Here is a 24,340-nt window from a genome sequence, read left to right as displayed (position 1 = left end):
TGCAGAAGGGTTCAACTATCTCAGATTTCCATGGAATCCCTTTCTGATATTTGGTTGTATTTCCTTTATTTTAAGCCATTTTGAGAACCTTTATTTTTGTGGATGGTCAGACATTTTCGATGTGGAACATTTTTGTCTCTAGTACATTTTGCTTTTGAGCATCAATTTCGGAATGTTCGACCAAAGATCGATATGCTAATTTTGGGTCCAATCAATAAATATCAAACTGGATTATATGAATCATATTAGACTATAAAGATCAGGATCTGATACTATGTTAATTAGATGTGTTTCTAACCTAAATTCAATCGGTGATAAGCGAATCAATCAATCTCTTGTGTATAAAACTTAAGAATCATTCCACCTTTCGATGTCTCTCTAATACTGGTGCATATATAAAAAAAAAATCATTATATCTTACATAAGAGTTAAGAAATATGTGTTATTATTTTTCTTCATGTTCTTAAATTTGTGTGTTGATGCAATCTACATAGAAGAATTTCATATGAAATTTGGGAAAGTAAGGTGAAAGAGGATCATTATCAGATTGCAACATAAGCTTTTCACTGATAATCTTTAAATCAGATATATCAAGACACTATATTACGAGAAAAATAACAAGAAAGAGCAGATGGAAACCAAAAGATGAACAAGTTTCAACCACAATACAGATTCAAAGACCCCAAAAGCCTTTCTGATTAAAATAAAAAGCAAAACTAAATCCCACAAATCTTTATCCAACGGTGAAAGATTTTATTAGCATCTTGGAAGATCCAACGGCGGAGCCTGCACAGATTGCAACTGTCCTCGTCCGTTCTCAACCAAGAAAACCATAGCCAAACCCCATCCCAAATGCGAATCAATGTGACAATGCATAAACCATGCTCCTGCAGTATTATAACAAAACTATGTCAAAATTCGTTTTTAATATGGACTAACTCCTTATTTCAAGGTTAATAAATTTAATTCACCTGGATTGTCAGCAACGAACCGGACTGCAACCCAACCACCTGGAGGCGTACCAATGGTGTTCCTCTCCGGTGGGTCAAACAGGTTAAACCGAGCCGGGTCAGTTCTCGGGTTAAAGTTCCCGAAACCAGACCCGACAACATAGAATTGGTACCCATGCAAGTGCATAGGATGATTCTCAGGCGTCACAATGCTCGTGTCTTGTAACACAATCTGAACATTAGCTTTGAACTTAAGCTTGTACGCTTTAGTTCCCTTCACGGGCTGCCATAGCCCACGGCTTACGTTACCGGTGTAATCGAACTGCACCGGTGGAACAGGCGGGAAATCGGTGGTGAAGATACCGGGCATGCCTTGGTAATAAGCCTGCATGATGGAGTTTCTTCGTGGTAGCACGAAAGACTGGTTGTTTATGCTGGCCGCGAAGCGAGTCCCGTTAGGACCCTGGCATCGCGGACTGTTGGGGTTGGAGCAGTTGATTAGTCCCAAACCGACGGTGAAAAAGAGGTTCTCGTCGATCTGAAGCGGTACTGGAGCTCTTTTCCAGTACCGCAGACGGTTTGTGAAAGCGGTTGCGGTTGCAGTGTCGTTGAACCCAGGAAGAACCGGGAAAACCGGAGCGATCTGACCCCGGCCGCGACCACGTCGAGTTGGAGCGTTGACGTACTCCAAGATAGCGGTTGTGGTTGTGTTGTCGAATGGGGCGTTTGCGCTGTTGTAGGCACGAGCTGCCATGTAGTATCGGCCAGGTCGCTGGTTCGCGGTGAGAAGGACGTTAGTGGTTTGGCCCGGACCGATCATGATGACACTTGTGGTGAATGGTTTTGTATATGCGGAATCAGTTTCAACAACAGTGAGCTGGTGGTTGGCGACTGAGAAGAAGAGCTGTTGGTTCAATCCAGCGTTGATGACACGGAGCTGGACAGTCTCACCGGGGAAGATCGGGAAGCGAACTGTTTCGGACCGAGAACAGCGGTAGAGATCACCTGGTTGGCCGTTGATTGTGTAAGCGTCAGAGACATTAGCTGCTGCTCCTGTGAACTGTGCTTGCCTCAGAACGTCCATTGGGTTTCTATCCCACCATTCCCCTGTTCCCATGATTTACACTTTTAGTTTTGACAATAGAAAATACAATTTGAAGTGATCAGAAAGTTGCAAGTTCTTACCGAGAAGAACTGGGATGTCGCGTTTGGGCATATGGAATGGATAAGGTGAACCGAGACGAGGGTAAATGATGAGAGCGCCGTAGACGGTGGCTCTTAGCCAGCGGCTATGAGCGTGCCACCAAAGTGTACCTTCTTGGTCTTCGATTGTGAATCTGTAAGTGTAGCTTTGTCCTGGACGGATAGGACATTGTGTTATGTACTCGGGACCATCAGCCCACGGATTACGCAGCTGTCTGATTCCATGCCTGTCCCAAAGATAGAGCAAAAACAGAGTATAAAAACAGAGCAGAACAGAACATATGTTTGTTGATATGATCAATTTAACTACCAGTGAATGCTAATGTTGTAACGGGCTTTGTTGATGACGGTGATTGCGAGAGAGTCACCGTTCCTGACCTCGAGCGTTGGACCAGGGAACTGGCCATTCACGGTGATGCTTTCGTGAGTTCTGCACAGCCTCTTCACTGGTTTTGGTTGGATCTAAAGTCATCCACAAAGAGAAAACAGACACGAGATTAAACTTAAATCAAGAACATTCGCTAATGCAAAAAAAAAAAACATACAAAGAAGCCAGCTTACCACAAATTCACGGACGTGAAGTTCAGCTGAAGCGAGAAAAGCGAAGTAGGCAAGAAGTGCGATGAAGGCTAGAGAGGAGAACCGTAGGGAAGACTCCATTAAGGCTGTATTGTGAAGCTCTGTGTTGTGTGAGTTTAGAGGAAGGAGAGGAGTAGTATATATATACACCACTAAGCGGGAAAGATTAGAGCTGAAACAACAGAGCTTAATGTGAATTCGTTAGCATTTTGACAATATATATTTTTTTTTTGTCACAAGCATTTTGACAATATTCTATTATATTTAAACTAAAATCGTCTCACTATTAGGTTTAGAGTCAGCAGGAGGGAGAAAATGATATGAAAATTCACAACGGGTTTAGTTGATTTGGTGCACCTACTAGACTGATTTGTTACTAGGATCATCTAATTCAAAGATTCATTTTAATATGTTTTTCCGTTTATTATATATGACAATGGATTAAGTTGAGAATCGCCATGCAATGTGCATTTGTCGCTTTGACTCGGTAACAATTTGGGAGTACGTAAATGCAAACGCAATATCTATGTTGTCACACACCCAGTAAGTTTTAGAGTTATTGTTGACTTAAATAACTACTTTATAAACACGGAAATTAATATTGTGGCCGGGGTCTAATTAACGACGACTAATCACTAATCAAATGTAATTTGGTTCGTCCAAAACCAAAATAAGTAATTAAGGAAGATATGTATAGGTAACGTTCTTCTCACTCTCGTATGTGTCAAACTTTAAATTAAAGCAAACACAAATATGCCGAACTGTGGAGTTGTTTGCTCATATATTTGAATGTTCGTTGCAAATTCCATATTTACATCGCAGCAATTGTTGCTAGTAATGGTGGGTATTTTTCGCCAATGGAAACTGGATGCAGCACAAATCAGATAGCAAAATAACCAAATTTGCAATTTAATCAACATAACTCTCTAATTATCTTGCCACTTAATTAACCGGCTTGCAAGTCTGTCGTTTTGAATTTGTAAATGATGTGTGTAAAGGAACCAAACTTGGTTTACATGATTCCCAGATAATAGCTATTCTTTAGTAATTAATCTGTATTGTTAAATTCCATGTAATAAAAATAAATAAATAAATTACATGTAATATTTCTGTACATATCATAAAGCTTTTTGACTAACCCTATAAACTGATCCGTGTTTAGTATGAAACTTACCGGCGACTATAGAAGAAACCTAATAATTAAGTGACAGATGGAAGATTTGGACGCAAAAGAAAATACCTAATAGCACTTAAACTTGACAATAATAAACCAGTGAAACTAATAATGTGAAGATCAAACTAAGAAAGAAGTAGTTCGATGGGAGTTGAAATTTATGGTATGGATTTGCTATAGAAAACCATAACTAAATAACTAACCTTCACCAATTTTATTATTTTTAAACAAAACTGTTAGTTGACCTTTTTCAGTCGTTTAACATTCATGATACACCTATGCTCGCAGTAAATCGCACCTCTTCTATATTTTATTTATGTTTATAAAAAAAAATACACTAGATGGTTGATCAATGCCTTATGTCTTCCGTTATTGTTTAAAGAAACATAGGATTATGTAGAGTTTTAAAAGACAGCTCAGACATTTAGATGTCATGCTTCATGTTAAAGGACAAGCGTACATATCCAATTGGTTATGTACATTACTTAAAATTAAGAAACTATATAATTATCATTATCTATATTAACTAAAATTAGTTATGTACATTACTTAAAATTAAGAAACTATATAATTATCATTATCTATATTTAAGTAAATCTGCAAATTAGGTTAACAATAAATCTGCAAACTATATATTTAAGTATTAGGACGACTTGAAAAATTACTAGCGTAATTAACTCACACCCAAATCAGGTAAACCTCTTAACAAATTAGGTTAACAATAAATTGACATATTTGGTAATAATGCGACTATGGGAGCATGGACCAATTGGAAGTATGTTTTATCAAGATTATGGGAGTTTTGGGTCTTCACCTAATAATCCGAGTATAAGAATTTTTTTTTTTTTGCTATAAGATTTCTGTTAAAATGCATACGGAACTGATCTTTTAAAATCTTATTTAGAAATAATATTCTGTATAAAAGAGAGTGAATTGAAAAAAAAAAAAATGGGAAATTGCCAAAAATACCATTTTCAAAGTACCACTTTTCATGTTTACATTAACCACTTTTACCCTCATCTTTAATGAAGGGTAAAAAACATTTATAAACTTTCGATTACTTTGACGAAAAAAAACATATGTTTAACTAACTTAAAACTTCAACTCTAAACTCTAAATCGTCAACTCTAAACCATAAACTATGAAACATCAACTTTAAACCCAAAACCCCGAAACATCAACTTTAAACCCTAAACCCCGAAACATCAACTCTAAACCCTAAACCCTAAACCTTCAAATCTAAACCCTAAAACATCAACTCTAAACCCTAAACGTAAACCCTAAATCTAAACTAAAAACATAGACTTTAAACCCTAAATCATCAACTCTAAACCCTAAACCCCGAAACATCAACTCTAAACCCTAAACCCTAAACCTTCAAATCTAAACCCTAAAACATCAACTCTAAACCCTAAACGTAAACCCTAAACCCTAAACCATATATTTTCTGAAATTCGAACCCTAAACCCTAAAATACTAAACCTTCAAATCTAAACCCTAAAACACCAACTCTAAACCCTAAACATAAACCCTAAAGCCTAAAACCCTAAACCTTCAAATCTAAACCCTTAAACATCAACTCTAGGGTTTTAGGGTTTAGGGTTTAGGGTTTAGAGTTGAAGGTTTAGGGTTTAGAGTTGATTTTTTAGGGTTTAGGGTTAATTTTTTAGGGTTTAGGGTTTATGGTTTAGTGTTGATAGTTTAGGGTTTAGTGTTGATGGTTTAGGGTTTAGAGTTGAAGTTTAGGGTTTAGGGTTTAGAGTTGATGTTTTAGGGTTTAGAGTTGAAGGTTTAGGGTTTAGGGTTTAGAGTTGATGTTTCGGGGTTTAGGGTTTAGAGTTGATGTTTCGGGGTTTAGGGTTTAGAGTTGAAGGTTTAGATTTGAAGGTTTAGGGCGCAGAAGACTTACAAAATAGGGATCAAGTTCAAATACACACATCAGCCTAATTTACCGTACAAAATAATCTAACGAAGCCTATTTATCACCCCTCATACGCACCCAGGTTGGCATCATTCTCCTTGTTTTTGAACTCATAAACGTCAGGAAGCTCTTGAAATATATCCACCGCCATCTTATCCCTCATAGTCTTCCCGTTGGCCTTGGCAAAGTCTTTTTTACTAAACTCTATCCCAAGAGCATGACATTCAATGTACTTTAGAGTGTACACGCCACAATCACCAGCTCGGGCCGGAGGTATATTGGTCGGTCTCTCATATGTGAATGGCTCCAAGCTGTATTGGGCACGTTGTTCGTCTGAGGAAGCGCACTCAACAAGCAGATAAGAGACCATGTAGAGAAAAGGCTCCATTACCACATCGAGGTCTTCAGGGGAGATACTGGAACAAATACTGTCCCAGACGACTATGTGCCTCTTAGGAATCGATATCCACATAGCAATCCAATGAGTGTCGTTGTAGTTCACTGGCGCATATACATCATCAATATCCGTCCCCCAAACCTTGTTCGATTGGCAAAATGATGGTGTAGTGCCTGCATAATAATTCCACGCCCCACCAGGGAGTCTTCTTCCTAAACCGTTCTGATCGGGCTCCGAGTCCTTAAAATCCTTGTAGTTGAATCTCCATTGCTGAGCAAAGAGATGATCAAGGAAGCACATTCTCTCGCTCCTGAAATGTTGTGGGTTAGCGTCGTACCTCTTCCTCAGCACATTAATCCAAGCATCAATATGTTGCATATAAAATAGGGTACAAGTTAGAAGATATCAGACGACTTACCAGACGACTTATTGGTAAGTCGTCTACAAAGAAAACTTATCAATAAGTCATCTAAGTCATAGCAGAAGACTTACACAGTCCTCCAGCCACTCTAAGGAGGTCCGGAGGATTTGATACCACCAAGTTCTACTTGTCCATGGTTTTTTTATCGAGAGGTGTTCTATAATGACTGCAAACACAAAATGTTGAAAAGCAATCAGTTTTTGTTGATTGTTCAAAACGATGCTGAAGGTCTTGTTGCGAATTTGTACTGGATTAATATTTAATGAAAAGCCGGGGGGGGGGAGACAAAATGGTGGAAAAGATTATTTAACGGAAGTTACTGTAGACAGTAGGCCTGGGCGTTCGGGTACCCGTTGGAGTTCGGATCGGGTTTTTCAGATTTTGGTTTTTTTTTTTTGCACCTCATAGGTCCCATTCTAGTAAATTTACAAGTACGGGTCGGGTTCGGATATAACACACCGGGTTCGGGTCGGTTTTGTATCACATCATAGAACCCATAAAGTAACCATATATCATTTGGATTCTGGTTATATCGGATCGGTTCGGGTATACCCGAAATAAAATCTAAAATTTAAAAGCAAAACATAAGAAATATATACTTGTTTATATATAATTAAGTATTTAAAGTAGTTATTTAATTTTAAATACTTATTGTTAGATATCATATCAAAATAAATATGAAATTGAATATTTGAAGTATATATTCATGTTTCATATAATTACATTGTATATTAGTTTGGACATTCGGACCGGTTTTTTCGAATATCTTTTCGGATTTTTTGATTTTTTCGGTTTTTCGTTTACCCGTTCGGGTTCGGTTAATAACACTTCGGGTTCGGATATGTTTTGTACCACCTTATAAGATCCATTCGGGTATTTTTAACATTTCGGACCGGATACGGATTTGGTTTTTCGGTTCAGATTCGGTTCGGATTTCGGATTATGGATTTTATGCCCAAGCCTAGTAGACAGGGCTGTACATGCAGCTCTCTGCCATCTTGACCAGGTCCTTAGGACGAGGCAGGTTCGATTGCCAATCCTGCAACAACGATAACAAACAACATCAAATCATATTTTTTGCAAAAGTAAATATTTTGACACCATAAAAAATATACATATGGGAGAATAATGAAAACTAACCAAGTTCATAAGTTTTGGCTCCCACACTGGCTGCAATGTTAGCAGAGATCTTTCTGATGTTTGTAAAAGGCGGATAGATCAACCTGTCCGCAAAGTTCTCTTCCGTCACTTGCGAGGCCAGAGCTTCCGCTGATAGAAAAACAAATTGGAACACACAATTTACAAAGAAGAATCAACAAATGGTGTCTAGCTAGTAGTAACGATGTAATTCGATGCATAAACTTATGGTCACACCTGGCGAGTTTTAACTATAACATTAGTTTCTTAAAACAGTTTTATTGTACTTACAAGCTGCTAGAAGCACGTCATCACGGACACGAATGGCAACAGACATGATAAAACCAAGACCGAGACCTGGGAAGATGCAGCAGTTGTTTGCATGTGAAAAAGGGTGTTAATGAAAAGGAACATTATCAGTGGATTGTGGAATAACGATGTTACTGTAAACAACAAACCGAACCTGGCCAGGAAAGAATGTTTTGCCTTCATACTCAACAGGGTCAAACGGGCTTCCACTTGCAAAGATTGCACGACCCTATAATCAAAACAGTCTTGTTAGTCGCATCAGATAAAAACTCACTTGTTTGTATAAGCTTTAGATCATTACCTGGGTCCATGTGTAAGCTTGTTTAGCGGTGCACTCGGCTTGAGAAGTTGGGTTTGAGAGAGCAAGAATCAAGGGTGTCTGTAACCAACCACAGAGAGAAGACATCAGAAAAAATATGCATAGATACAAAGAGAGCAGATAAAAGAAGGAAACAAAACCTCGTTGAAGGTGGCCATGGCCTCCACTACTTCCTTTGTGAAAGTCTTCCCCACACCAGAGGTTCCAATGAGCACGGTTGGCTTGATTGCCTGATTTGAGAAAAAGTTATGAATACTTAGATATATATGTCATCTACACATGAAAAGATGTTAAGATGAGTTTGTTTTAAAGTACATTAGCAGCTCTCAAGAGTTCATTGACGGGCTCGTGGTCATGCGCCCATGGCTGCTTGAAATGCTGAAGCGATTCCTTGTGTGAGCTAACAATCAGTCCCTGCAAGATCATTCAAAGGATGTTACGTAAGTGAACAAAGAAAAGCAACAGTAGTTAACAATGATGTAGTCAACAATACCTTGGAGTCCACAAGCCAAATCTTCTTCCTGGTCTCATCGATTGGTGTTCCAGTCTGCAAAACAATACAGTTATAGATTCTTGACAAGAAAGAGTAAAGGTATCAGAAATAGCATGAAGCCAAAAGACTACTATCTAACCTCTTTGGAAATCTTAAGAGCAATTAGCTCAGCGATTCCGGTTCCAGCCTGCAAAGATTTAAAAAAGAAAAGCATTAGTAACACAAAACGGACTATATAAAAAGCTTTATTTGGTACGTATATGTTTTCAGGTCTCACCTCTCCAGCACCCAAGAACAAGAAGGTATGGTCAGCTAGGCTTTTACCAAGCACCTTCTGAGCCGCAATAAGACCAGCAAGCACCATGGATGCGGTACCCTGTAATGTTACACAGACAAAACAAGTTTTTACTAGTCACGTTTCAGAAAACTCACAAAAAATGATATTATGCTGAAGACAAGATCTCACTTGGATATCATCATTCAAAACGAGATGACTAGAGTAGTACTTGGAGAAAAGCTCAAATGCGTGGTGGTTTGCAAAACCCTCAAACTGAAACCAAGAGTTACATGTAATGTTATATCAACACAAGATTGAGAAAACAAGTTTTAGCAGTATCGATCATATGGTTACCTGCACCAGCACTTTTTCTCCATAGTTCTGTTTAACAGCACACATGAACTCGTGCAGAAACTCAGTGTATTCCTAAAATAACAGAAAGCAATCAAAACTCTCAGTTTCTGTCTGAAACATAGATAGATCGAACACTAGACGTGTAGAGAGAAGTATGAAAGATAATAATAGACCTTGCCGGTTTGCCCTCTTCTGTTTAAGTCCAATGTAAAACTCATCATTCAGGAGCTTCTCGCTGTCTGTACCCACATCAATGGTAATTGGAAGGCACTGCATGTGAAAATAGATATACACAGTAACATCAGAACTACGGAGAATCAAACATAAGTGAACAACATGTTCAGAAGCTTTTGGTTTCAGTGCTTACAGCCGATGGACGGATTCCTTCCAAAGCTGTGTAAAGAAAAAGCTTGCCAACTGGAATTCCCATTCCTTGTTGGAAATTTTACAGCATTCAAAAACCAACAAAAAAGGTAAAGAACGCATATCACATGTGGGATCGAGTGTTAAAGACTCTGATTACCTGGCAACCAAGATCTCCAAGACCGAGGATACGCTCACCATCAGTGACCACAATAACTTGAATCCTTCTCTGTGGCCAATTCTTCAACACTTCAAGAATCTTTCCCCTAAAAGAAATGTCAAACTGTACTTAGAAATACAAATAATTGAATCCAGACCATATTGTAATAGAGAATGTTGATTTTATTAAAACCGCACTTCTCTTTCAAGCTGATGTAAAGACCTTGAGGCCTCCTGAAAATGCTCCCATACTTCTGACAAGCCTCACCCACGGTGGGGGTGTACACAACCGGAAGCAATTTATCTATCAAAGCTTGTAAAACAATCTCTCGTTCCTCTCCTAAAAGTTTTAAAATTCTCATCAGCTCCCCATTGTATCAAACAAACAAACAAAAACACAAATCCATGAGGGCCACGTAACGGTGGAGAGGAACAATGTACTGACGGAGGTTATGCATCATCTTCTTCTCCTATTAAAGCCAATAAAGTGAGAAATCAATATATAAAGGAGATGTTAAATTAGACAAGGATCCTTTCTCCTATTAAATTAGACAAGGAGATAGTGTTCAGCTAACTCACTTTGGAGGGCGATGGAAAAAATCCACCACGGTTATGGTTCATGTAGTGTTGACTTTGCCTTCCCTTTGTCCCCTGGGCATTATTACGGACAAATGAGTGATACTACAAACGATGAAGACAGTTATTTAGTCAATGATGATAATGACAAACCTGAATCAATGCTATTTTGACCGATGGAAGAAATCCACCACGGTTATGGTTCCTGTAGTGTTGCATTTGCCTTCCCCTTGCCCTATGGGCATTATTTGACCTTCGATAATTATTTCTCCATGTCTGCCCCTTCCTCCTTACTTTCCTAGGGGCCACAGTCCTTCTCCTCTTCTTCATAGCTTGCCTTGCTATTACGGCAGGTCATGTCGTGATACCCTGTCCACACGAGTTAGAAGCGTATCCCAAACACGCCTTACAACCTCTCCTTCATCAAATTTCAGGAATTCATCGCATCTTGAACCTCTACAGTAGGTTAACAAGATGCAATGAGCCGCCGCTCTGATTCGATCGATAGAGTCTTTGTAATCGGCGTCCCATGTTGCAATGAGCGTATTTTGAGGGGTTTTACGCTTTTGAATCCAGGTCTTGATCAAATATCGAATCTTAATATCTGCCGCTTGATCTCCAATGGTGTTAAAAAAATGTTTAGGAGGCCCTGAAATACATAATTAATAATTATCAACAAACCTAATAAAAACACACATAAAACACACACCTACAATTTTTGTGCACTTTTCCTTAAAAGGAATTTTAATGTTCTTTGAATACTGTGTACAGAAACTACATCCACAATTTTTGGACGTCAATTAAGTTATTAATTAGATTGTTCAAAACGATGGTGAAGGTCTGTCTTGTAGCGAATTTGTATGGATTAAATATTATCCCCCATCTCCCATAGTATTAATCACACCTCCAAACTTCACATCCATATTATTAGCGATGTCATTTAAGCCCTTTGTGGTGATAGAGTCAGATAAATGTATTTATAATGTCTAAAACAGAACTCTAAATTACTTATACTGTTTTTATCTTTTACATTTCCATTAGTTAAATCAATCTTTATTGACAAGCCGTTCAGGACTTTCAATGTATTTATCTGCAAAAAGTTAGTCTTAATTTCGTCCCAATGGTAAAAGCAAGACCACTTTTTGACTACCATCGTGCAACCACACGCGTTCGTTAATGCTATATAGACATTAACTTCATTTGTGGTGCCAAGAAAAAAACATTGGGTATCATTATCTATTACTAGGGGCGAGACTGACTTTTTCTGTATTTACAGTAAGTTTTTTTTCTTATCTTTGGAGTCTCTGCAGTTTGTGAAGTTTTTTCTTTGTGAAAAGTGTAGTTTGTGAAGTTGTTATTGAAACTGTGCAGTAGGTGTGGGTAGAACTGTATATTATGTATTTCATGAGTATTTTTTGGTAAACCGTAGGTCGCTTTATGAGTTTATGTAGCTAGAACTGGTTATATTGTGATGAATTTGTGAGTTTGTTATTTTTAGTGTTCAAATGGCTTATCCCAAAGGTACGATTATATGTTTGTTGTTTCTTTGAATTTGTTTAATTTTTTTTGTTAATTGTTTATGTGTGTTACGGTTAGTTGATTGCTTTGGTGTGTTTTATTTTATTTTGCAAGGAAGACTATTTTTAATTTCATTGCAGAGGTAGTAACTGAAATTGCATCGATTATAATTTTAGGCTGTAAGCCTGTAATCTACATTTTTTTGTAATCTACATTTTTTGACTCAGAGAATATTAAAAAAATTCATGTTTACATGACCGATTTTTATGCATTAAACTTTACTGATTTATAAAGTTGGAAACATTGGTTAATAAGTAAAGACACGTTGCTCCTTTTACTATTTTTTTTTAAACAAACTCCTTTTATTATTAAAGTCATAGTAATTTTTACACCGGTAAGAAATAGTGTACATCAAATCAAAGAGAACCAAACTTCACACTTCAAAGTAGAGAAAACACTTAGAAATAGATAATTAAAACAGAGAGGTCGACGGTTAGATGGCCTTGCGAGAATCACTCAGGGGGGATTTGTTATCGTCGGCTGCAGAACCTTGCAGACTTGCTTCACCAACTCTCAGTGAAACCTTTGGCGCATCATATATGTTGCTGGCAGATTCTATATATTGTTCGTCCTACCTCTGCCTGAGTGCCAAATAAGATGTGAAGCTTCACTGATTGCTGAGACTGTGAACGTACAGTGATTTGGAGTGAGGCTGTAGCTTGAAAAGGACATTTTGGTAGCTCCATTTCCTCACCGCTACTAATCTGAATTAGGTAGGGGGTTTGTGGGGATTTAGAGTAAGAGAAACAATTATATACAAAATTATAATAGGAATTGTGTGAAAGTAAAACGTAACTCCTCAAGAGTCAGACTTGCTACCTCCTTGATGAGTTTTGTCATCTCTGTTGTCTGTCCCTTCCGTCAACAATACCTAGTTCAACACAGAACCTGTATCGAGAGGACGTGAAATTTTAGCAGATATTTATATTAGTTTGTTAATTTGAAAATGAATCATCGTGAATCATAGTTTATACCTGATGACTCCTGTCAAGGTGGAAGAAACACATCGGTTTCCTTTGTAAGCTTCCTACTACAAGTTGTGCAACAAACAACGGACCAGCCATTTTGTTGGAGGACACCAAAAATCTGACCAACAATTTTAAGACTTGAAAACAAAATCAGTTTCATGTGTCTTGAGGAGGACAACAGTGCTAACCTTAGTTGAGTTGAGTCTATTCTGGAACAACATAAGAGTACTAAAATATGTTTAAAGAATGGGTGTTACCTGCTCAATAGAGTTGGAACCGCGAATCACATAATTCTCGTAGTGACACAAATCTTAGAGAAGAGACCAGTTTTGAGAAAGAGGCTGAGATTATGTACAACGATCAAGAATAAAAAGGCCAGAAAAAAAAAAGAAAAAAAAAACTTACAGCTCTAAAGAGACGAGAAGGATACGATCAAATCTCCATGTTTAGATGAAACTCACTGCAGGTGATGACAATGCGAGATAAGCTGTTTACAAGTGAGGTTGAAGAATCATATGAAAGAAATCACCAATTGGCAAAAAGTAATGAAGAAGGAGAAAATCTCACACAGGCAAAGAGAGAGAAGGAAACAGAAAGAGGGATTAAAAATTCATAAAAGAAAAGGAAGATATTTTAGTTCTTACCATTCATAGGTCCTCTGAGATCCACTGCCTTTGATTCTTTCCGTGAAGCTTTTGATATTTCTGATTGTGTTGTACCTGCAAAATTCAACTCTTAAGATACCATACGTCCATAACGGAGAGGTCGACATCGTTCAATGTATTTCTCCTATTTATAGATTTGTCATGAAGAATCCAAAGAGGTTGAAATGGTAACTAAGTGAAATGTGGATAACAATTATTGGTGAAATTGAAGCCAGTTACAAAAAAAAAAAAATTATTGGTGAAATTAAGATACGTTGAATGATAGGGGAGGTTAAGAGATGAAAGGAAAAATCTTTGGGTTTGCAGATTAAGTTAACCGTTGACGGCGAGAAAGAAACTGGAAGAACGAAAAGAATGAAACTCTAATCTATTCAACGGCATAAACGCAGCGTTTGACTTATAATCTAACCGAACATGGAGAACCAAGATCAGACCAAACACCAAACATAATCGACCAATCAAAACCGTACAGAACGCGGGACCCACAGACTTTAAAAACTGCATATGTGGACTGCTTTAGGAGTGAGCAAAGTGTACTATTATAATATAGATAGATTGTTCTTCGTTTCATAATAAGAGTTTCTAAAGTTTTACAAATGAATTTTCTTAAAATATCAATTTTTTATTTTACCCCTATTTAATACATTGTTTTATTTATTTTTATTAATAATAAACTAAAATTAAAAGTAAAAATTGGAAAATTTATTTGATAATTGTATTTAAAATTTAAAATGACACTTATAATAAAAAAATTTGAAAACTTAAGATGAAACTTAATATGAATTAGAGGGAGTATAAAGTCTTACTTTAAATATATTTCAATATTTAAAATATTAGCCATTACAAAATGACAAACTTATTAAAGTTTATAATGAATTTGATAGTAACCATTTATAATAAGAAAATCACATATGCTAAACATTAAAATAATTTTTTGTTCCAAAATAACATACAAAGAATTTTGTTTTTTTCCTCAAAATATCATTAACTAAAATTTTAAAGTATTTTATGTTTGAATTTGAATTTAGTTATTAAGATTTATGATTTATTATTTACAAACATGGTGGTGTTAAACCATCTCCAATGTATTGTCATTTCTCATTTAAAATAGAGGAATTTTTATAATAGAAATGAGATAAACTCTAATTTATTCTTCTAATATAAGTATTTGTAAATACAGAGTAAAAATAGATGAATTTTATTTCTTACTCTAAAAATAGAGAAAAATAGCAATCTTAAATATTAAAAAATAGAAATGAGTTAGAATAATTTTATCTCTGAATACTATTATAGAGGTAAAACTATCAATGAATTGGATATGTTCTTAATGTAAAGATTTAAAGTTTGGAAAATAGTCATTTAAATATTTAACTAGTTCTATTTTGAATATTATTATTTGTATGTTATCTTTATCATCATAATTTTGTGCTATCTAAGAGATTTGATTTTTAATATATTATAATTGTATTATAAATTTGTTAAAGCCTTTAAATCTTCTACTAAAGTGTAATTCTATTTTCTCTCTTCCTCTTCTAGTTTTTGTATTTTCCAGGATTCAACAAAAATAAATCTCCAACAATATTGATGGCTTAAATCTGGTGTATAGTTTTAGTTTTCTTCTGTAAAACATTTTAATGAATAAAATAGCTGAGGCGTTTACCATGGTTTTTGTCTTACTTTGGCTTTAGTTAAATAAGACAAACATTTTTTTTTTATACCCGGACGAGCTAGCTCAACTGGTAACACCTCAGACTCCGGTCTGAGAGGTCACGAGTTCGAGTCTCGGGTGGGAAGAAGTGTCCAGGGCCGTAATGGTACAGACTGGCTCCGGACCTAGGAGGGGATTAGGGCTCGTCTTGTTAAAAAAAAAAAAAAGTTTATGAAATTTTATATTTGGCTCTCCGTAATCCGACAAAACAAATGTTGCTTTTCACGCATCGAAGACTGTCCTAAGATGCGTCGCAGAGATTCTGTCCTATGTATTTCTATAGAGAAATACTTATAGTTATCCCAAGTTCTTAATTTAATCAGTATCTTCCCATGAAAAGTCGGGCATCCCCAACATTATTATTCTCATAACCACTTCAAAAAGTTTAAAATAGTGTGAGATGAATTAAGTAATAGCATAAAGAGGAAGTGTTGTGTGAAGGAGAGATTGGTTGAAGTTTTGATGTGAATGTCTTTCTAGCCAACAAACATTCACATTGGAGGCCATTTCTTAAGGAGTCTCGGTCCTAATAAGGGTTTCACGTCATTCTCACTTCCTTCCATAGTGAATTATCCTAACATTTAACCACTTCCTCTCTCCTGATTTTGGCTCGGAATGGTGACTGCGGTTTGAGCGGTACGGGACAAGCGGTTCAACTGCGGTACGATTTTAACAGTTATAAAAACGTATAGATATATGGTATATGTAGAGATTTTTGTTACTGTTAACTGCGGTGCAGGACGGAGCGGTTGTAAACATTCGAAGCCTTTATTCCATTCTTATATTTTATTAATTAATTGCTTAACCAACTTTTCTGTTTCGTTTTTCCTTGTGTTAGAAAAAGTCAAATATAAGCCGGCATATATTTTATTTTCAAACCATGAAATACACTACTGTATATCGGTTATATATTGTTAGTTGTTTGGTTGTGTAGAAGGTGAAATTACGCAAATAAATTGTTTTAAAATCGTATCTATGTATTGATCTGGGTTTTATATAGTAATCCACACGCATTTATGGAGTGATTTTTGTATAATAATGTTTGTTTATTAAATGGTTTTAATATTTTGTAACACTACAATATTTATCGATTGTAAATGACGAATACAAATGTTCGTCTCTGAGATGTATCATCTTTTTATCTTTATTGAAGAGTTAACGTTTTACAGCTTATTTTAATTATTATTAAGACTTTATATGCACAAAAATAAATTAAATTTTGCGGCTGACACAAATCACCAAAACCAGATAGGCAACATCGATTGTAAAATGACGAAAGTGAATTACGTTTTGTGCTCTTGATTTGTGTACTATTGACTCTCCATAAGTGATTTTATTTTTTACCTTTATAAAATTGTACTTTCGTTCTCGTTTCTTTTTCCCTGATATAATTTTTTTTCTGTGAATTCGGTGCATTACATAAGTATCAAATTAAAAAAGATGAACATCTGTAAAAATTAGTTCCACTCCAGATACATATCTAAGAATCAAATTTTTGAAGAAAATCACCGGCAAACTTTATTCACAGGTTAGTGTTCAAATCTAATATATCAAAATGTTATAAAATATAAGTGCAGACTCGAAATACAAATGTATGTCTAGTATATATTCACCAGTTCTGTCTAAAAATTTAATTCTAGAACAACAAAAACAAATTATTTGTTTTATTAGAGGTTTAGTTACTTATACCGATAAAGATATATAATATTTTACCATTCTATTGTATGTAAACTATGTATAAACTAATAAATATTTTTTTTATTAAATGATAAACCAGAAAGCTTATAATAAATAGTTCACATCTCTCATTCACAATTATAATAGATAGATATGATATTCGGGAGAAACAAACATTAGACGAATGATCAAATCTCTCATTCTTCGAACAAACTCAAAAGAGGTGATTTGAATCTTGTCATGATATTTCATTAAAAGATTTTTAGGAATAAAATAAAAGACTAAATTATTTAATCTTAATGAAATAAGGGAAATTGCCAAAAATACCATTTTCAAAGTATCACTTTTCATGTTTACACTAACCACTTTTACCTTCATCTTTAATGAAGGGTAAAAGACATTTATAATCTTTTTATTAACTTTGACAAAAAAAACATATGGTTAACTAATCTAAACTTAAAACATCAACTCACTAATCTTTTTTATCTCCACACAAGGTAGGATTGACGAAATCCGTGAAGCTAAATTTCTTACCTATTATGCAAGGTAGATAATTATAATTGAGGTTAAGGATTCAAATTGTGATTTTGAAAGAAACAATGAAAGAAGGCGAAAAAAGACGATTTGGAAACGGTTATTCTTTGGACTTTGCACTGTTATTTCGGTAACGGTTATTGATGTTTTCGACGGTGGACGACGGTTTACTGCCCACTCCCCGACGATTATCCCCACAATGGCCTCTACACATCGTGATGCACTTATGTATTGGAGTTACTACCCGGAACTCTATATATGGCAATCTAGAATCATTAGATTCTTCCACACACTCAATCCTATCTTGAGCAAATTTTTATTACAAAAATACAGAAGATTGATAACAATGGCGGATAACCTTCACCGGAATTTACAAGAGTTAGATTTGGGTGTTGAAGATGAACCAGTGGCACTACCTCTGGACGTGGTCAACCAAGAAGCAGCAGAGAACCGTTTCATCATCATTGGTCGCCCTGTAATCCCAAGGCGACAAAACATTCGTGAGATCATTGCGGCTTTACAAAGACAGTGGGGACATGCAGGGTTGGTCCATGGAAGAATTGTCGAAGGAAGGCGGTTCCAGTTTGTGTTTCCATCTGAGGTATCAATGGAGAATGTCCTCAGGAGAGGACCCTGGCCTTTGCTGATCGGATGCTCATAATGCAACAGTGGTCTCCTCTGTTTAACCCTTTGATGTTGAACTTCATTCCTCTCTGGATCCAGATAAGGGGTATACCGCTGCAGTACATGAACCAAGATGTAATCATGCACATAGGACGTGCATTGGGGCAATACATGGATGTTAATTACAATGCAGAGACGACGGTTCGTGTGAAAAATGCTCGTGTCAGAGTTAACTGGGATGTTGATCTTCCACTTCAGTTCCAGAAGAACTTCCAGTTCACTCCAGGAGTCAACACACTCCTCAAATTCCGTTATGAGAGGCTAAGGGGTTTCTGCGAGGTATGTGGAATGCTCACACATGATTCTGGCAGTTGTTTGATCCAAAATGGCGGAATGGATCATGACTCTGAGGATGATGATGAAGATGATAATGATGAGCCGCTTCTTGTTCCTCTGGCGGAACAAGGAGTCCAGATTCAAATTCATGAGATGGATGAGGAGAATAACAATGAGGAGAATGACGTACCAAATGGGGTAGAGTACCAGGTGATGGAAGATGATGAAGACTACAATGCGGAGCCGCTGGGATGCATGTTTTCAGGAGAACTGGAGTCAAGCGAGCTTTTCAATCCGGTTCCAATCTTCTCTAACTCCACAGGAGACATTCCAGGGGATGATGCACGACAAGGCAAGAGAATCATGGAGGAAACCGATGGGAGTTCCATGCAATCGTTATATGATACCATGCCTCCACGCTCTAAGTCCCAGCAGGCACGCAAGAGGAAAGTAGAGGCAGCTCTGATGGAAGAAGGCCTTCTCAAATGTCCAAATTTGGAGAGAGGTGAAGCTAGCGGTAATGACACAACAACTGATCAAGTGAGAGGCGCGGTGGGCCCTAACCCACCAGCTCCACCATGAATACAACCGTTTGGAACTGTCAGGGTTTAGGTGTAGACCCTACAGTTCGACGCCTCAAGGAAATACAAAGGAAGTATTTCCCGGACATACTATGCCTGCTGGAAACAAAACAAAAGGATGATTATGTGCCAGACTTGGTCTGTGATCTTGGTTATGACCGACATGTAACTGTTCCACCACAGGGTATGAGTGGTGGAATTGCTGTTTTATGGAAGAAGTATGTATCTGTTTCAGTTTTGTTTCAATATCCAAATCTTGTAGACTGCGTTGTTGGAATGAATGATGTTTCCTATTATCTCTCCTTTGTCTATGGTTATCCTGATCCTTCTCTGCGACATCAATTATGGGAACGTTTGGAGAGAATGGCCACTACACGAACATACCCTTGGTTGATTATGGGTAATTTTAACGAAATCAAGAGCAATGATGAGAAACAAGGAGAACCAGCACGACCAGAGAGATCATTTGTTGATTTTAGAAGAATGATTGCAACATGTGACTTTCATGATCTGAAAGCAACAGGAATCAAATTTTCTTAGTATGGGAAGCGGCATACTCATGACATACGTTGTTGCCTTGATAAAAGTATGGCTAATTCAAACTGGTTAGCTCAATTCCCATCGGCGCAAACAGAATTTCTTGCGTTTGAAGCTTCTGATCACCGACCTCTGGTGACGACAATTTAACAGACAACTAACCGGCCGGTGAAACTGTTTAGATATGATAAAAAAATGTTCAAAGAGGAGAGCTTCCAAGAAGAAGTTAAATCTACTTGGATGGAGCAGAGATCAGGCACATCTACTCAGGATAGACTAAAAGCTTGCAGAGGTTCAGTTTCTCGGTGGAAGAAGAAACATACATTTAACGCAGTCATCCGCATTGCTCACCTAAAAGAAGAACTCGACTTTGCGATCTCCTATGGAAGTCACTCGACTAATGAGATACGACAGATACATAAAGAACTATCTCAAGCGTATTGTGATGAGGAAGAATTTTGGAGGTTAAAAAGCAGAAACCAATGGTTGGAGGCTGGGGATAGAAATACTCAATTCTTCTATGCTTGTACAAAAACAAGAGTGGCTCGAAACAGAATAATGGCAATTGAGGATGAAAATGGAATGGTGCAAAGAGGTGATGAGGCTATTGGTCAAGCCGCAGAAGATTGCTTCAGGAACCTATTTACTACAACAAGAGATGCAGATTTTGATTATGATGGCGCTTTTAACCAGTTTAATGCAAGAGTTAGAAGGGAGATGAATGAGGATCTTACCAGGCCAGTTACAGAAGCGGAAGTTAGAAAAACTGTCTTCAGTATTGGTCCAAACAAAGCTCCGAGACCGGATGGCTTTACTGGAGCTTTTTATAGGCAATTTTGGCCAACCATTAAAGATCAGATCATTCGAGAAGTTCAGCAGTTCTTTGATAATGGTATCTTAGATCCTCAGATTAATAAGACTAATTTATGTTTGATTCCGAAGATAGAAGTTCCAAGAGCTATGGGTGACTTTCGACTGATATCACTCTGCAATGTAAGCTACAAAATTATTAGCAAAATACTTGTTGGTCGATTGACGCAGCACCTGCCAAACATAATAGCTGAGAACCAAGTCGCTTTCATTCCGGGGAGAAACATTATTGACAATGTTATTATTTCCCATGGGATGTTGCATTCTCTTAAGAGTAGGAAAAGGTGGGCGAAGTCATATATGGCAGTAAAAACTGATATTTCGAAGGCGTATGATCGTTTAGAATGAAAATTTTTGGAGGACACAATGATTTGCAAGGGATTTGATGCAAAATAGATCAGTTGGATAATGAAGTGTGTTAGTACTGTAAGCTTCTCAGCATTGATAAATGGATCTCCAACAGGCAACATCATCCCACAGAGAGGAATACGCCAAGGTGATCCCCTTTCACCTTATTTGTTCATCATCTGCAGTGAAGTGCTTAGTCATTTTCTATTGAGGGCTACTGCGGAGACAAAACCGAAGGGAATGAAGATAAGCACATATGGACCAACCATAAATCACCTTTTGTTTGCTGATGACGCCCTGTTTTTCTGCCATGCTCATCCACGATCATGCAAGACTATACAGAGGATACTACAGATGTATGAAAAGGCTTCTGGGCAGGCGGTTAACTTAAATAAATCAGCTATTACATTTGGTTCTCGAGTTCCAGACAATATGAAGACAAGACTCCGCACGATCCTTAACATACATAATGATGGAGGATGTGGTAAGTATTTGGGTCTACCAGAAGTTATAGGACGGAAGAAGAAAGAGATATTTGAATTTATCTTGGAGAAGATTAAAAACAGAACAAAAGGGTGGTCAAATAAATATCTATCTGAAGCAGGGAAAGAAATTCTACTTAAGACAATAGTCTCAGCTATTCCTGTTTATCCAATGAATGTTTTCAAACTTCCTAAAGGAGTATGTGAAGACATTGAGAAACTCTTTGCTGAATATTGGTGGAGTAAAGGAACGGGGAGACGATCGATGCACTGGTTGAGTTGGAAGAGAGTGAGTATTCCAAAGAAAGAGGGTGGGCTAGATTTCCGGGATATTGAGAACTTTAACTTGGCGTTACTTGCCAAACAAGTATGGAGAATTGGCCAAACACCATCTAGTCTACTCGCGAGAGTTCTGCGTTGCCGTTATCATCAGGATACAACTATTCTCAATGCGAGGGTTGGTAATAAACCATCCTTTATCTGGAGATCTCTAATGGAAGGAAAGGAGCTCCTCAAATCAGGCTTGAGGGTTCAAATTGGTAATGGCGAAGAGACTTTGATCTGGAGGGATGTCTGGCTCCCTACTCATCTGCCTAGAGCTCCAAGAGGTATTAATAATATAGAGAATGATTATCACACAGTTAATTCTCTATTTCTGCCTGGTACAAGACAATGGAATGTTGAACTAGTAGAGCGTATCATGGTTCCAGAGGATGTGGATTTAGTCAGGCACATTGTAGTAAGCCAATATGGAGGACAAGACTTATTGGGTTGGAACTATACTGAAGATGGTATGTATACGGTTAAGTCAGGTTACTGGTTGAGTATGCATAACCAAGATCAACAAGTTATACCACCAAGGGGATCAACTGAAATTAAAGCATCCCTATGGAACGTTAAATACCGCTCCGAAGCTCAAACATTTCTTATGGAGAATTCTATCTGAAGCAATGCCTGTGGGATCAATTCTAAAACGAAGACAGGTCTCTCAAGATAGTGTGTGCAGAAGATGTTGTGTGTTGGAAGAAGATATGGAACATCTTTTCTTTAACTGCTCGTATACTCAAGCACTTTGGATAGGAGCAAACTTACCAGACCGTACTTTTATTGACACTCGTATCAGCTTTGAAGAAAAGTTAAAAGCTATTATATCCTCAGTAAATAATAAGGCTCTCAACCCAATCGATAGACAACAACCTTTGTGGATACTTTGGCGCATAAGGAAGAGCCGTAACTTATTGGTTTATGGTCGGAAGCAAACTAGTTGGAAAGAAGATCTCAAACAAGCTCAACATGAAGCAAGAGAATGGACTCATGTATTGTATAAAAATGAAAGAAATATCAATACAACCCAGAGACTAAGTGGGATGCACAAGCACTCGAAGTGGAAGAAACCTCCTTTGTTGAGCTGAAGAGAAGATAGAAGCTTGTGCAAAGATAGGGCAAGCTTCAGGAGATGTTCAGAAGAGTTCAACCAAGCTTCAGAAGTACCCTGAAGTGTTTATCTTGAGAAGTTAAGTCCAGGAGGGACTTAACTGATCAGAAGAAGGGTTTGGAAGAGTTTGAGAGAAGAGGGTCCAAGGTGCAAAGATAGGGCGTGTGTACGGCCTTGTACGGACATGTACGGACATGGGCAACTAAGAGAAGGTGTGTGGATCATCAGAAGAAGAAGGAAGAGTATTGTGCATAAATAGGGCGAGTGGTACGGACAGGAGATCCGTACCATCGACCGTACGACCACACCTCTCGACCATACATCCGGGAAACCCAAAAGAAGAGAAGTGCAAAGTTAGGGCATGGCTTGCTTGAAGAAATGTGACCATTGGAAGCTAAGGGAGGAGAAGAATATTCCTTAGGATCAGATGAGTCAAGGGACAGGCTGGAAAGGGAAAAGAGTTTTACCTTTACAGCCTTATTCACTCACGGATCCATCCTAGCCGTGTAATTCAAATGAAGCTATCTCCTCCCTCCATTCAGTCAAGGCGCGCCTCTCCTTTCCAGCTTGCACTAAGGAGACCAAGACCTGTCTACTCTCATCCTGTCCATCCATATTATCCAGCATTTCCAGCCTTAGGATATAGGTTAATTGTTGTAGAAAGTAAAGACATATAAAAGCCTCCTTATGCGAGATTGTAAACCTTAGGGAGAGAGAGAGTCTCTCATCTTCATACTCTGTTCTTGAATCTTATTCTGGTTACCAAGTCTCCTAGTCTCGTTCCTTATTCTCTCAGTCTCCTTATTCTCTCATACTATCTCTTATTCTCTTAAGACTCATCACTATTCTTCATTCTCTTCTACACAAACACTCCTTACTTTGATTCTAGAAAACTCAAGCACTTGGACTCTGTAAAATCTCATGGTATCAGAGCCAGGTTACTCAGACTCCTGGTGATAGCTTCCGCAACAAACCCAAACACAAGCTCCAGTTCATCATTAGCTCACGCCATTTCATCTTAGCTCACACCAGTTCTTTCTCTGGGTTCATACATCTGGGTAAAAGTTAAGACAGGCTCCTATTGTGTGGAGAAGTCTTGAGCTTTGCCCCTTGAAACCCAGAGTAACGCTCCTTGAAGATCCAAGTTCATCCAGTTACAAAGCTCTCATCTTTGAAGTGCACTTAGACAGTGGTGTTCTTTTTCCCTCAAGATGAGTTACTTAAGATCCCTGGTCATCCCAACATCATATGAAGGTCCTAACTACAGAGGTTGGTTGCGCATGGACAAGACAGCTCTTGGAGGAAGGGGTGTATGAAAACATTGTCTTAAGGATGCACCAAGATTTTCAAAAGCATCCATTGGTC

The 24,340-nt window shown here is 37.5% G+C and overlaps 1 protein-coding gene, 1 long non-coding RNA gene and 2 pseudogenes across 4 annotated transcripts; 1 reads left to right on the top strand and 3 right to left on the bottom strand.

The window, feature by feature from the left end:
* Positions 1 to 629: 629 nt before the first annotated feature.
* LOC125585382 (laccase-3-like) lies at positions 630 to 3,049 on the bottom strand. Its single transcript, XM_048754321.1, has 5 exons — positions 2,715 to 3,049; positions 2,464 to 2,615; positions 2,136 to 2,380; positions 972 to 2,057; positions 630 to 887 (listed from the first exon to the last, which is right to left on the bottom strand). Exons 1-5 carry the CDS (start codon positions 2,811 to 2,813, stop codon positions 757 to 759), a joined length of 1,713 nt encoding a protein of 570 aa, XP_048610278.1. The 5' UTR covers positions 2,814 to 3,049; the 3' UTR covers positions 630 to 756.
* A 4,542-nt stretch (positions 3,050 to 7,591) lies between these two features.
* Positions 7,592 to 10,962, bottom strand: LOC125585823 (annotated as a pseudogene).
* A 1,528-nt stretch (positions 10,963 to 12,490) lies between these two features.
* LOC125585381 lies at positions 12,491 to 14,211 on the bottom strand. Of its 3 annotated transcripts, XR_007322308.1 has the most exons (5): positions 14,097 to 14,203; positions 13,823 to 13,897; positions 13,185 to 13,665; positions 13,007 to 13,098; positions 12,491 to 12,914 (listed from the first exon to the last, which is right to left on the bottom strand). It is a non-coding gene; the product is annotated as an uncharacterized LOC125585381 (long non-coding RNA). The 3 variants fall into 3 exon arrangements; XR_007322306.1 differs by having other exon boundaries at positions 13,823 to 14,211; XR_007322307.1 differs by having other exon boundaries at positions 13,030 to 13,098; positions 13,823 to 14,206.
* A 1,443-nt stretch (positions 14,212 to 15,654) lies between these two features.
* Positions 15,655 to 19,304, top strand: LOC106369501 (annotated as a pseudogene).
* The last annotated feature ends 5,036 nt before the right edge of the window (positions 19,305 to 24,340 follow it).

Source organism: Brassica napus, chromosome C4 (assembly GCF_020379485.1).
Source record: "Brassica napus cultivar Da-Ae chromosome C4, Da-Ae, whole genome shotgun sequence".
In the NCBI taxonomy this organism is placed as follows: Eukaryota; Viridiplantae; Streptophyta; class Magnoliopsida; order Brassicales; family Brassicaceae; genus Brassica; species Brassica napus.
The sequence above is the reverse complement of the archived record's forward strand: the minus strand, read 5'-3'. Positions and strand labels throughout refer to the sequence as shown.